The sequence below is a fragment of the Rattus rattus genome, chromosome 10 (assembly GCF_011064425.1).
Source record: "Rattus rattus isolate New Zealand chromosome 10, Rrattus_CSIRO_v1, whole genome shotgun sequence".
NCBI classification, from domain to species: domain Eukaryota; kingdom Metazoa; phylum Chordata; class Mammalia; order Rodentia; family Muridae; genus Rattus; species Rattus rattus.
This window is the reverse complement of record NC_046163.1, coordinates 45,208,512-45,222,338: the sequence shown is the minus strand read 5'-3', so window position 1 is coordinate 45,222,338 and position 13,827 is coordinate 45,208,512. Positions and strand designations below refer to the sequence as shown.

At 46.0% G+C, this 13,827-nt stretch overlaps 1 protein-coding gene across 1 annotated transcript in view; it reads left to right on the top strand.

The window, feature by feature from the left end:
- The first annotated feature begins 2,025 nt into the window (after positions 1-2,025).
- Positions 2,026-13,827, top strand: part of Dusp27 (dual specificity phosphatase 27, atypical) — a 29,124-nt gene continuing 17,322 nt past the window's right edge. The window contains exons 1-2 of the mRNA XM_032915632.1: positions 2,026-2,503; positions 3,089-3,222. Of these exons, the coding sequence (XP_032771523.1) occupies positions 3,113-3,222 (110 nt within the window). The 5' untranslated portion in view covers positions 2,026-2,503; positions 3,089-3,112. The remainder of the gene's footprint in view (positions 2,504-3,088; positions 3,223-13,827) is intronic.

Here is a 13,827-nt window from a genome sequence, read left to right as displayed (position 1 = left end):
AGTAGGAGTGCAAAGTCCTGAAGGTGTGGGCCTGTCATAACTGAAGGGATGTTGTTGCCTTGTAATAAAAAGGGAGCAATCTCAGAAGCAAAAGCTAGTAAAAGCAGGGCGTTGCCCACATTTGCCGAGGCACATCAGGACCCAGCATTGTTTCTTTCTCTGCCTTTCCTCTCTGACACCCACACTGGGACAGAAATGTGGTGGTGGAGGGCACAGGAAGTTCCTGCGTTCAGAGCTGGTACTATGCCTGGGAAAGTAGCAAATGCACAAGAAACCAAGACGGTAGTATGTCTTAGCTCTCCTGTCTCAATTATTTAACACCAAAGTCTTACACCCTGGAAGTCCTGAAGTCTCACAGTCCCCACACAATTGAGATGTTTGTTTCCTTCAGATGTGAGAGATGAACCATAGCACCTTTTACCACAGCACTCGGGAGGCAGAGGCAGGCAGATCTCTGTTTGAGGCCAGCCTGAGTTCCAGAACAGCCAAGGAAATCAGTAGGAAATAGCTCTCCAGGAGAGCTACCTGACCAGGCTCTGCCACAGATACTCTCTACATTATAGAGTATGTACAAATGATATTATGCCGTTTAAATATTTTTCACTTAGTAAAATACCCTAGAGCTTTTTGCATTCATACATTTGGCAGTACCGAGTTCTGTTTAACGGCTAATAAATAATTATCACACCGGGTGTTACCTCTTCCAAGTTTGTTCATATTTCTACAAAGTTATTGGTCTTGGGTCCCTGGTTTCTAGAGGGTCTTTGTGATCTTGAGAAACTCACTTTTGATAAAGTGATTACAATAAATGCTTTCCTGGGTGCCATCTTGTATTACAAATTCCCTGTGGAAATTACCTGCAGTGACCGTTTCTGGCTACCGAGCTTAGCCAGCTTATGAAGTTATTGCTTTCCATTTATCACCCTTTGCTTAGTCACGGCATAGCATTCCCTTACTATGTATGATAATTTTCAGGTTCCAACATTTCTGGACGCCATTGTCAGATTATATTTCTCAAGACAGATCCTCTGATGCGGGGTCTCTAATCCGGCCCTATGGCTGACTCTGTAGACCTTAGGAAATGGACAAACATCTATCTACTCCTTACAGATTGTCTGCTAAGGTGTGGTAGGATTCACTCTTCGATGTCCCCTCCCTTTTATTCTGGAGTATGTAACCTCTGCTCTGACCGTTCTTGGACATCTCGCTACAGCTCATTCTCTCCTGCTGCAGAACTGTGTGCTGTGCTCTCTGAGGCCCCTCCCCACTATTATACCGGCTCTATTTCATCCAACAACTTTAAAGGCCGGCTCATACATCATCTCCCCCATGAAACCTCCCTAGCTTCGCAGCTCAGAACTTGCTCCTTCCCGTGATTCAGTGCAGCACTCTGAGCTTCTTCCGGGGCAGGAACTCCACTTCCTCTTATACTTCAGCTATATTTAGTCTCCGTCTCATGCCTCCTAATAAACCATGAGCTCATTCATTCATTCAGCCAATCTCTGATGCTACTACTCTGGGCACGGTTCCATCCAGCTAGGAAGACAGGATACTTTGAGCTATGAGTCTGACTAACTTGGTCAGGTACAGTGCCTGGTGCATAGGAGGTAACTAATAAATATTTACAAATGTGGAGACAGATGGAAAGATGTGTGGATTTGGGGGGGGTCACAGTGTGGAGAGGGTGGGAGCCACCGGAAACATGGAGGCAGGTAGATGGAAGGGTACACGACCTCTCAGGACATCGAGGATGAGAGGGGAAACTGGGTAACTGAGGACTGCAGGGACAGTGGCAGAATTGTCATGAGTTCCACCACAGGGTGGCTCATGAGTTCTTGGGAGTTTATCAAGTCTTCCGAATTTTTATATTACTCCCTAGTTGCCACTGGCCGTTACCAGGGCAGGGCCGTTACCTGAAAGGTAAGGCAGAGATAGGAAGGGGAGGGGCAGCTCGCCCACTGTATGGTCCTCAGACATTTCTGTTAAAAATGTCAGGCTGGTTGAAAGCTATGACTTCTCTTTAATCAAGACATGGTGCTCTCCCCACACCTGGCTGAGGGCCAGCCTGTTCTGTATAACTGGTATTTTCCTTTCCTAGGCTTCTCCAAGAGACTATGAGGTAAAGTTACGTTTGTTACAAATGTGCTAATTTAAATTATTTTCAGAAAGTGCTTTGAACGGGCAGCTTCCTGCGGGAGGAGATGGCTTCCTCAGGTCCTTCGGTCCACAGCGTGAGCCTATTCTAAACCCATTGCTAAACCTCAGCGTCTGAGAACCAGCCAGAAGGGAAAGGGTTAAGTGAAGCTTGCATTCCTTCCTCCCAAAGAGCTGCCACCCTATGGGGCCAGAGGCTAAATTTAGAGACTGGCTAAGGTTTCTTGTTAACAGCTGTCCCTCAGAGAAGAAGCACACCAGAAAGGAGAAAGCTTGGTCCCTCTCTAACCCGAACTTCTGGTCATTTTCCTGGGGTCCTTGGCCCTTGGTGAAGACACACCAGCCCAAGGTGAGTGTTCATTCCCTCAAGTCTTCTGTGGTGAGCTGGGACTTAGACTCAAGAGGGTGGCAGTCTTCCCTGAATGTCAGGCCACAGCTGGGACTAGCTCTCAGGGACTTCTAGTGCCTTAACAGGCTATGGGTGGCTCCTCAGCCCAAGGCCCTGATTGACAAAAAGTCAATAAATATCACCGAAGGGGACCCATTGTCCTTTCCAGTAAGATAAAAGGTGTGTGCATGAGTGTAGTTGGAAGGGTGACTTCAAGTGTCCCTTTTAGTCGGAGGAATCCACCGCCTTTCACAAACCTCCCCACTACAGTTAAAATGGACTTTGCTTTTCCTCTCTGCTTCCCTGTTCATACCCACTGAAGGAGTCAAGATGTCACTTCTTGCAGATTGTGTCACCTCATGGTGTCCTACTAATAACAACTGGGCTCCATCTTAGTGGTTTCCCTATGGGTCCTTTACCCATCTGGATACAAAAATGCTGTACCCTCCCTATTCTCAGTCCACCAAGGTGACATTGGTGACACATCTCCCCTCCCCCCTACAAAGCCTATGGAAACCGAGTCCCTAAACAACCTTTTCCTGCCAGGCAGACAGAGGCTGACAGGCTGTCATGGCTACCGGTGGAGACACAGAGGAGGAGCAGGTAGTTCCAAACGAAGAGGATGAAGCCGATGTGAGAGCCGTACAGGCCCACTACCTCCGGAGTCCCTCCCCAAGCCAGTAAGTGGGCCACTTGGGAGAATCATACATGCCAATCAGCATGACCCTGGGCGCTCTGTTCTCCGTGATGGTGGACTGAGGTGTGGTGGCGAGGGCTAGTCATTGTTTGTCTCCAGAATGTGTGGTGGCGTGGGGGAGGGGTGACAAGCACCAGGGGAAGACCAAAGGCTTCTGGGAGGTGCTGCCGCTGGCTTGGAAGTGGGAATTTGGCAGGTCCACCTACAGGGTGTGCTCGATTTACCAGGACCAGGGCTGGATGAGAGGTTGAGGTGGCAGAAAGTAGAAGAGAGATTGAAAAGGAACGAGGACCAAGGGCCAGGCCCTGGTACTAAAATTATTTTGCATCCAAAATGGAGGTGTTGATTTCCAAGGGGTAGAGACACTCCCTACAGAAAGTGGCAGGATGCCAATAGGAGAAAAGGAAAAACATTTTCCAGAAGAGTCCTCAGTCCTCTATGACAAGTCATTTCTGTTCCAATAAGAGAACTGATGATTTAGGATGATGTGGGTTGACAAGTTTGTATGAAAAAGGCCACTTCCCTTGTGTTCATAGTCCACCAACTGGAGCTCAGCAGGGTCCTACTTCTTTGCAAAGGATGATAGGTCCTGGGTTCCTGGGCCTAGGAAAAGGGGAAGCGAGTTTTTCAATACACAGCAGTCTTGGCCACGGTGTGCTCCTCCAAGCAGTTTACCCACACCAACCTTCCTGCCCACACAGAACACTTTTGCTGTCTCAGGCCTGAATGTAGCAGCTCACGGGCTCACCAGAATGATAGGTAGGGAAGTTCCCATCCTCTGAAAGGAAAGGAAGGTGTAGTTGTCCTGTTACTGGTAAACATGGCTGCTCCAGAACTGAGGAAATCTAGTCTAACCAGGGCACGTCTCTTGAGAGGAGTGCGCTTACCTGCCACTCCCCTTGGCCTTTGTTCATAGTCTCCAACTGCCACACACAGAGTGGAATTTCCCTGAAGGGGTTGTGTCTTGCACATGGAAAATCGGAGCACACACCATCCCAAAGTCTGTAGTTTCTTTGAAAATAGGATCCCTTCAAAAACTCAGTAGACTGGGAACTGTGTATACTGGGCAGCCAGTCCCAGGTCAGCCCTTGTCTGTGTCTTTCTTCCTTGTCAACCTAATGATCATTATCTGAATGATGGCCTGAAGCTAGACATTAGGGTAGGAAGTCTAGAACGCGTTGTGGTTGGCAGTGAACTGCAGGAAGGTGCTGCAAAAGAACCCAGAACTAGTGTACAGCTAACAGGGGAGACTGTGAGTGTCACATGTAGTCAGCAAGGCCGGGAGAAGGAGAAAGAAGAAAGAACGGAAAAAATACAGAAAAAGTACAGCAAATAAGCAGGAAAGTAAAATGTGGCTAAATGGATACATAATTGCATGAAATTAGAATAAATCAAATATTCCAATTAAAAGAGCAAAGTTATCAGGCTCTCTCTTTTAAAAGCCTGCATGCTGTTTGTAACATAAGGATACACAAAAGCTAACAGGAGAAAACTTGCATTTTACTGATCGTTCAGAAATCAGTGACATAAAACGGCAACGAATTATGTTGATAATCAGGCACCTGCAGAGGCACAATAGCGTGAGCTTGCCCTTGCTTAGCGGTGTCTGACATCTGAGCTGGAAGAGTTAGAAGATTAGGGATGACTTTCAGGCTAAAGGAACCCCAACAGCTGGACTGGGTGTCAGGAAAAGGTCTCGTGATTGTCAGCTTATATTGTCATATTGTCACTAAGTGGGCAGTTGTTCAGAACTTCTAAGATTATCTTTCTGTGCAATTTCTTCATGTGGGCCACGTTAGGGTTTAGCAAAACAGGGCTGCTGAATGCCACGAATTACGTGCCCACTACCACCAAAAAGAATGGAGTATGCTAGTTTCTTTACGCCTAGACTATATGCTATACTTTGTACACACACACACACACACGTACACACACACACACACACACACACACACACACAGAATTTCAAAGAGAAATAATAAAGACTCAACAATTCAATCAAAAGAGTTTCAAGGTTGCATTAGAAAGAGAAAAATTAGGACAGGAAATATTGCAGGCATCTCTGGGTGGTAAGCAGAAGCTGCCAGGAGTGTAGACACAGACAGAGAAGGTGCCAGGGAAACCCATTGATATCAGACAAGTCAGAGTTTAGGGAAAGCATGCTAGGGGAAAAAAAGGGGGAGGGGAGGAAATTTCATAGCTATTGAAGGTTCAATTCACCAGGCAAACATAATCACTTGAAATACCTACGGCCTAACAAGATAGCCTTGAAATACAGAAAGTAAAAACAGAAAATAAAATCCCGGGCTGGAGGGATGGCTCTGCAGTTAAAAGCACTGGGTGTTTTTCCAGAGGACCAGGGTTCAGCCTCCAGAAAACATCTCACGAAGCTCTGTAACCCCAGTCCTGGAGGACACACAGCCTCTTCTGGCCTCTATGAGCACACATAATACACTCATACACACAAAATGAATTCATTAGCTTAAGAAACTGACAAGTGAAAAACTTAAACTTCAAAATCTTATTCAAATGTTTTTAAAATCTATCTTGTTAGATGATCGAGTGAGATAAATAAATCTCGAAGAATATAGAAAATTCAAACAAAATTAACCTAATTAGCATTTATAGAATGTGTGGGCATATAGGGTAGTTATTAAATTAAGTCAGTTACTGGGCTACGCATATGCTAACAGATTGTTCTGGCCATAGTTAAACTGTGGTTAAAAAAAAAAAAAGCCAACAGAATTAAATTAAACCACGATTTACCTCTACATCATGCTCATCAGAATATCTAAAATGAAAGTCTCTGGTGACAATGGTAAGGAAGGTGTGAATGAATCAGAGCTCCCCTGCCTTGCTGGGAGCTGGCAGGATCAGTCATCCAGGGCTTTTACACTCTGTCTACTAAAGTTAAATGAATTGGCTCTCCTCTGACACAGCCAGCTTGCGCTTGATATATCCAAACAAAAGTGAGTAAAACGTGCACCAGAAAATATATGCTCAAACAGGATGAGCTGTCCAGCTAACGGTAGGCTGGATGAATGAAGTCAGATGTATATAAACGCTGCCCTGGAGAACATGTGTTTTCTTTACTGCCCCCTGATGTGGTTGGGCTTCTCAGATCACTGGCTGAGGACTGCAAAGAGCAAGTACACACAAAGTAAGGGGAGCCTCTGAGGTGAGGGGGAGGGGCCAGCGCTGCCTCTGTCAGGTTAGCCAATCACAGGACAACAGCCCTTGCTAATACTGAAATAATGCCTGTGTGAGACCCTTCGTCCTGAAGCAGCCAGCCCTGCTTCCCACATAAAACTAGAAGGAGCCCAAGATAGAAGAGGCATAACCCGAGTAACCGTCAGACATGGTCCACACAGAGACTTCCTCTGGATCTCAGTGATGGCTGTCCAATCCCACTGCTTCTCTTTTGATGCCTCTCTCATGTCTACTACTTACAACTTCCTGCAAGCAGATCCCTTATCAGCAACCTTTCAGAAGTCTTCCAAGAAGGCACACACAGGATGACACCTCGTGGGCTATTTCTTCCTGCCATGCCTCCACAAAGTCTTCAGTGTGAGCTCTTACTGTCTTACACTGTACGCACAGGCTTTTCAAGAGGCAAGCCCACCGCACTGCATGGAATAAGCCTAAACCAACCCTGAGGAATTCTATCCCTGCGGGGCTATTGTCGTTGTTGTTGTTGTGTGTATGTGCGCACTCGAGGCATGATCATGTGTGGGTATAAGTGTGCACCTGTGTGTAAAGGTCAGAGGTCAACCTCAACTGTCATCCCTGAGGCTCCATGGACTTTGTTACTGAGACAGGCTCTACTGGCTTTAGGTTCACTGACTAGCGCTGGGCTGGCTGTTGTGTGAGTTCCAGGGATCCTCCTCCTATGCCTCCAGTACTGGAGTTATGAACACATGCACAGTGCCTGGCTTTCTACGTGAGTTCTGGGGATCTAACTTGGCTTCTCACACTTACACAGCAGGCACCCCACTGACTGAAAAGACAACCCCCTGACTAGGAGAAAACATCTGCAGGTTACATATCTGATAAAGTATTTATGTCTAGAATACAGTTCTTTAAACCCTCAAAACTCAATAAATGTATTTTGGCTCTCAAAATTCAACCTAAAAATGGACAAAAGATTTGAAAACGTGCTTCCCCGAACATGATATACATACCATCTGTAAGCACGTGAAATTATGCTCAAAACCCCTTAGTCATTGGGTAACCATCGCATGCCTACAGGAGTATCTGAAATGAAAAACAAAACAAACAAAACCCAAAGAACAAAAACAAAGCAAACAGAAACCCAACTGTCCCAGCTGCCCATGAAGACGCAGCAGCAGAAACTATCTTAGGCGGAAGTGCAGAGTTCATCCCTTTCATGCACTGTCATTTGTTACAAAACTCACCTATGCTTGCCTAGAGATACTTCTCTCCCTGTATGACCCAGACATTCTAGGTATGAACTGAGAAACGATGGCTGAGTCTCATGTAAGGAATTGTACACCGATGGTGGTGGTAGCTTTTCCCTAAGAGCCCAGACGTTAGAAACAGTCCAAGTGTCTACAGTGAAGAGTCACACTGGTGTGCTCATACACAAGAATGTTAGACAGCAATAAGAGGGCGTGAGGCATAAACCCACACAGTCGCCGTTGGGTCTCCAAGCGACCATGCTGAGCGAACGCAGTCAGACAAACTCGAGTGCACGCCCCACGATTCTACTCTTATAAAATTGTAGAAATTTGAACTCACCTCTCTAGTGACAGAGAGCGGGTCAGTGGTTTCCTGAAGAACACAGGGCAGGGAGGGGTAGACGGAGGGCTTGCAAAAGGGAGTGCTAGAGCAGTTTGGGAGAGTTGCTAAGACAAACCTTGACGGCGGTCATGGTCTCCCCAATGGAAGCTTATGCCAAACTCACCACACCAGTGTGTGCATTTCAAGTATAAGCAATTTGTACACAAATTCTTTCTCAACAAATTTATTTTTTTAAGTCATGGAGGCAGGGAGGAGCCATTGTAGGAGGCAAGATGGCACTATAGAAAGAACCAAAATGTTGTTGGAACCAAAACTGAGGTCAGCTCTACTCTTAGCTATGAGGATTTGCTATATAAGTCACAATCAGGAATAGCAATGCTTCTTGGTGGCTGAGAATAGACAATGCAGCATATATGAACACACTTGATATTTGAGAAATGGTGTGGTCTAGTTCACTTTTCTTCCAAAGAAGGATCTCTTTCAGTAATTCACAATGTCAATACGTTTTTCTCTAAGGAGACTTGCACACACACACCGGTGAGGGCATCACAAGTCTCTGAGTCTGCTGTAGGCAAATGTTGGGTGCTCAGCAGTAGAGCATTGCTTCTGGCTCTGGGTCCCAATACCGAACATCCTCCCTGAGACCTCAGTTCCTCTGAGTCTCCATAATGAACGGTCCTCCCTGAGATGAGGTCCCTCTTGCTTTCTTGCTTTAGCTGGTGAGTCTTTTTAAAACCGACACACCACAAATAGCTTGCTGACATACTTTTCATTGCTTGTCTGTCAAAATAGAGCCTTGCTATGTACCCCAGAGTGGCCTCCAGCTTGCTGTCCTCCTGCTCCAGACTCACAAATGCTGAGATTACAGGAATGCACCACCACGCCCAGCTCAACAAACCCTTAGTTGTTGTATTTGTTTTCTAGGATTTTGAACAAATCATAGCAACATGTATGGCTAAACACTCATAAATGTGCTGTCTCAGAGCCTGGCGGGCCAGAAGTCTGACATAAGGGTCACTTTGAGCCTTGCACCCTCTGAGACTTTAGAGCACCCCTCCCTTGGTTGACTCTGGCCATTCTTGCCTTGTGGTAGCATCATCCAATCTTCACCTCCTCTTTGTCTCCAAGGACACTTACCATTGGCTTTGAGTATAAACCTAATCTGGGTGCTTTTCATCTTAGTCTATTTCATTTACTTAAATCACCATGGTCTTTTTTTTTTTTTTTCGGAGCTGGGGACTGAACCCAGGGCCTTGCGCTCGCTAGGCAAGCGCTCTACCGCTGAGCTAAATCCCCAACCTCGGTCTTTTATTTTTAAGAAATGCATTTTTCAGGCTCAGGAAGATACACCTTTGTGGGAGAAGGCACCATCAATCTACCTAGTACAGCCCTAGATACCACCCTAGCAGACTTTCCTATAAGACAAGGACAGTGCTTCAGCTCAGGGCCCAAATGACCACTATTAACACAGCAGTTGTAATTGATGTGACGTGTGCTGTCGTCCTGGAAGGACGTCTTCACATTTTAAGACTCACCAAATCACTTCTCGTGTGATGTAAGAACCTGACAAGGGGAGGTAGACAATAGACAGACACGGAAACCTCCATTTCTAACTGAGGTCAACCTGGGCTTCAAGCACCTTAGATGCAAAGGCAGCCACTAAGAACGGTGCTCCCTGGGGAGAAAGCCTGCAGATAAAGTTTGTGTCTTCCAGGGAGACAGTTTCCCAGGCTTCACAAGTAAACAGTGAAATGCAAACCCCTGTCCAATGCAGTAGCCCATGAGGGCTCTTCTCTCTCACCTATAATCTCCATTTTACCTTTTAGTGAATGAAGAAAGCGGGGTGCACATGGACCTCTGCCCCCTCTCTCCCCTATAAGTGCTTACCTAGCATTTTCCACAAAGGCCAAATCAAAAAGGGTATCCATCCCCTCCTGAGACCCCACCCCTATGTCATCTGCAAGGGACTAAGGTGATTAGACAAAAGTCAGGGCTCCATTCTGCCACCAGGCTGCCTGGCCATCAGTCTAGTGCACTGGCTTTCAAACTTCGCCGTTAATAATCCACCATAGAACAAACCGTTTATCTCACAACTCAGAGTTTATGCACGATACATATAAATGTTTTAAATTTTCTCAAGCTACCCTTATCCTGGACACTGTGAATAGTGGTTTCCTCCCTCCCTCCTGCCCTCTTCCCTCTCTCCCTGCCTCCATCCTTCCGTTTTTTTTCCATCCTCAGACACAGGGCATAACCCACTGAATTGATTTTACGATGCACAAATGGGCCACAGTCTGCAATTTTGAAAAGCACAGGTTTAAAGAAAGCTGCGCCATCGCCGGCTCCTGGTTAGGAAGTCCATCAAATCCCCTTTATTGTGCTCTTTCAATTCACCCTCAAGGCTTCTTTAGCTGCTACTTCCCTGATCCTGTGATGAGGTATGTATCGATCCTAGATCCGCTTTTTTCTGCCTGTCCTTCTGGAAGAGCTAGCCTTGCTGCTTTCTAATCAGAGTGTGCGTGTCACCTCGCCCCATCTCAGGAATCTTGGTGGAGGCACAGATGTGGTCATAAATCAAAACCTCAAGGCTGCCAGCTCACTGACCTTGCAAATATCAACAGGACCACCATGTTCTCTCTCTCTCTCTCTCTCTCTCTCTCTCTCTCTCTCTCTCTCTCTCTCTCTCTCTCTCTCCCCCCCCCCTCCTTCCTTTTCTACAGTCCCAATTCTCTGCAGAGTGTAACTTTTTTTTCAGTTTTATACACCCCTCATTATTAGACTTCATAAACCATATCTGTGGCAGAACAATAGGTCTGTTAGGTTTATATCTCCTCACAGCAGCAGACTTAGAAAAATATTGGTGTCTACATCCCACACTCCACACTGGATAATGCCAAGCAGCCTAAGGCAGACATACGGTGGGGCTAGGGAGGAAATCTATGTTTGCTCTCCTTGTTTCCCTATAGTTAAGCTGACAACTCCCCCAAAGTCTAGATCTTCTTGACACCTTCTCATGGTCTCTGACTCAGTAGCCAAGTTCAGTCTTTACTTTCAGGAGCAGGGATAACTCCCAGGCATATCTATTCTTAAATTTTAATTATAAATCTTTCTCTAGAGTCTCAGAGTTTAGGCACACTTAGGACAGAGCCTCAGTTTCTGCATTAGTAGTTTGAAATGAACTCTGAAAACTGGCTGTGGTGGCACATGCCTGTAATCCCAGAACTCAGGAGGTGGAAGCAAGAAAATTCTGAATTTGAGGCTACCCTAGGCTATGCAGAGAGTTCAAGCCAGCCTGAGCTGCACAGTCAGACCATGTGTCAAAATAAAACAACAAAACCAAACAAACAACACAGTTCAGGCTAGACTGAGTTACCTAGTGAGACCAGGTATCACAAAAACAGAACAAAACTAGACAAAAGCACCGATCTTCACGATTTGAAGGGACCATAGTTAGACCATAGTTAAAATGATAAATGAGAAAGGTAAACAAGCTCCCACCAACACCACATGCTGAACTCCTTGTGGGGCTTCTTTTCAAAGCAGACAATTGAGGACACATCTTGTGTTAATTTCAATCGGTGTCAGATTATAGATGTGAGAAAATCTTTTGGGGTCCACGATGGATGACAACTTATGAAAGATGTTTTCTGGGAGTTCTCTGCACAAAGTGCAGGCTGGCTGTCTCAGTTGTTTGGAGAATTTCTTCTTGGGAAGTTTATTGTATATGTAACCCTGAAGGCCTTACACATCCTTTAAGTTTCAGGAACTTCCTGAGACTTGTGAGTTATTTACTTCCTGATTGGTAAGGAGCCTTCTTCCTTCCTCCAGAAAGGAGTGTTTCAATATAGAAGAAATTGCTATGCAACATATGACAGCTCAGGACTCCCAAGGAGAATGCCATAATCCAGGGAATGGAAGCTGCCTCAAGACCTAGGCTTATAGTCCAGCAAGGTGGCTAGAGGAACTAGATGAATCACCACCTTGCCTCTAAGAAAGACCAAAATCAAAGAATAAATAGCTGCTATTTTACTGCAATACTTGGGGGAGGGGAGTTCTGGCATTCTTCTACGTAGAATGGAAAAAGACACAGTGACTACAGATAGCTTCATTTTAAAAAATGGACTAAAATGTCTTATAGAAATTCAGCTGCTGCCCAGTCTAACCCAAATGACCCAAGGATAATCCTTCCCGGTGGGGAAAGAAGAGCTAGCTGTTGATATAAGCCTCAGAGACTGTGGACAACTTGGCTCCAGGAGGTCAGAGAGCACAGCCGTAAAGTAGGTCTTGCATTTGCCTTGCTGTTGGGGCCTCACGTGTAGCAGAGACTGGATCAGATGCAGATCTTGTTGCTGGTTGTTGTAACTGCCATGTTCCCTTAAATGCAGTGCCACTGAGGACAAATTCAATCTGTGAGTCAGCAAGTACCTGCTACACGTTTGCTGGGTGCCAAACCAAACATTGTCTAGGTTCTGAAACACAAGGCTCAACAGAATACCCATCCACCGTCCCTCCACATGCAGAGCAAGGGCTAGAAGAGGAGACGGATACTTAGGAACAGATTTATTTTGTTAGTAAGTCTGAAGTTTCACTCAGTAGAATAGCACAAAGGAAAGGGGTATGATGGAAGTCTAGAAAGGGCTTCCCTAGAGAAGAGATGGTTGAACTCACACCCAAAGGAAGAGAAGACTAGGCATCCACACGGCCAAAATGGGCTTCTGCCAAGACCCGTGGCAGAAGGAAACTGTGAAGGCTGGAGTTCCAGACAGGAATAGATATGGAGAACCTAGAGCAAGCACCTAGGCTGGAGAGAAGGTCAAGGAGCAGGACGTTAGGGCTGGTGGGGTTTGATCCCCGTGATGGGATACAGATAGGCAGGCAGCCATCCATTGATCAGTTTCTATGTTTGTCAGGCACCACCTACTTACCCATTCACTACTCATCTATCCCCATGTGCTGGGGACAGGCGTGAGATGGCTGCCTAAGCTGTCACAACGCTGCAGTAAATATTAAAAAATGATGATACACCATCCCACTCTGTCGCCGGCACCATAGGGCCACCTGGCATCTGTGAGCTATTTTCATCTCAATCAGCAAAACGTCCCCACCCTCCTCACTAAGTTCCCAATTTCCATCCCACGTTGCAGCCAGCTACTTTCTGGGCCCTGCAGCGATCTCGCCACCCATCTAGTTCCCAAGGCGGGTTGTTGCCATGCCAGTTCCATACTGAGACTGCCTATCCCACGGCTCTTCAGCCACCCTCTTGGCGACTCCCTGCTGTGAATTCTGTTCACAATCCCAGCATCTGCCCTCTGTGGTTACAGTCACAACTCCCAGTAACCCGTTAAAATCAAAACTCTAGAAGCGTGTAATTTATCAGTCAGATTTATATCAGTAAGTTCCACAAAAATGTCCACACAATAAACCCAGAGCCAATTAATATTGATATAAACTGCCTACCTAGATAAGACAAATTGTCCTGTAATAATCCATCCCTTATAAAATATCCATATCAACCTGTGGCCATGTAAGGCCACCCAGATCTAGGTCGTCCTTCTCTGCCTCCATCTTGGTTCTTTTTCCCTCCTTCTCTCCCTCCTCCCTTCAAAACTCTGTGCCCGCCTTACTTTTTCACTGCCCAATCACAGGCCTTGCCTTATCTTGTGCCAGCCCTCCCCTGCATATAGACAGCAATCCACACCTACGCCACTCGGTGCTCTATTTTTTCATTGTTTTTGCCAAGCAACAAGATTTCTAAAGATGCCTCTAGTTCTCTCACACAGTAGTAATATCCACAACCATTCCCTCCTGCTTCAGTTACTTTCCTCTT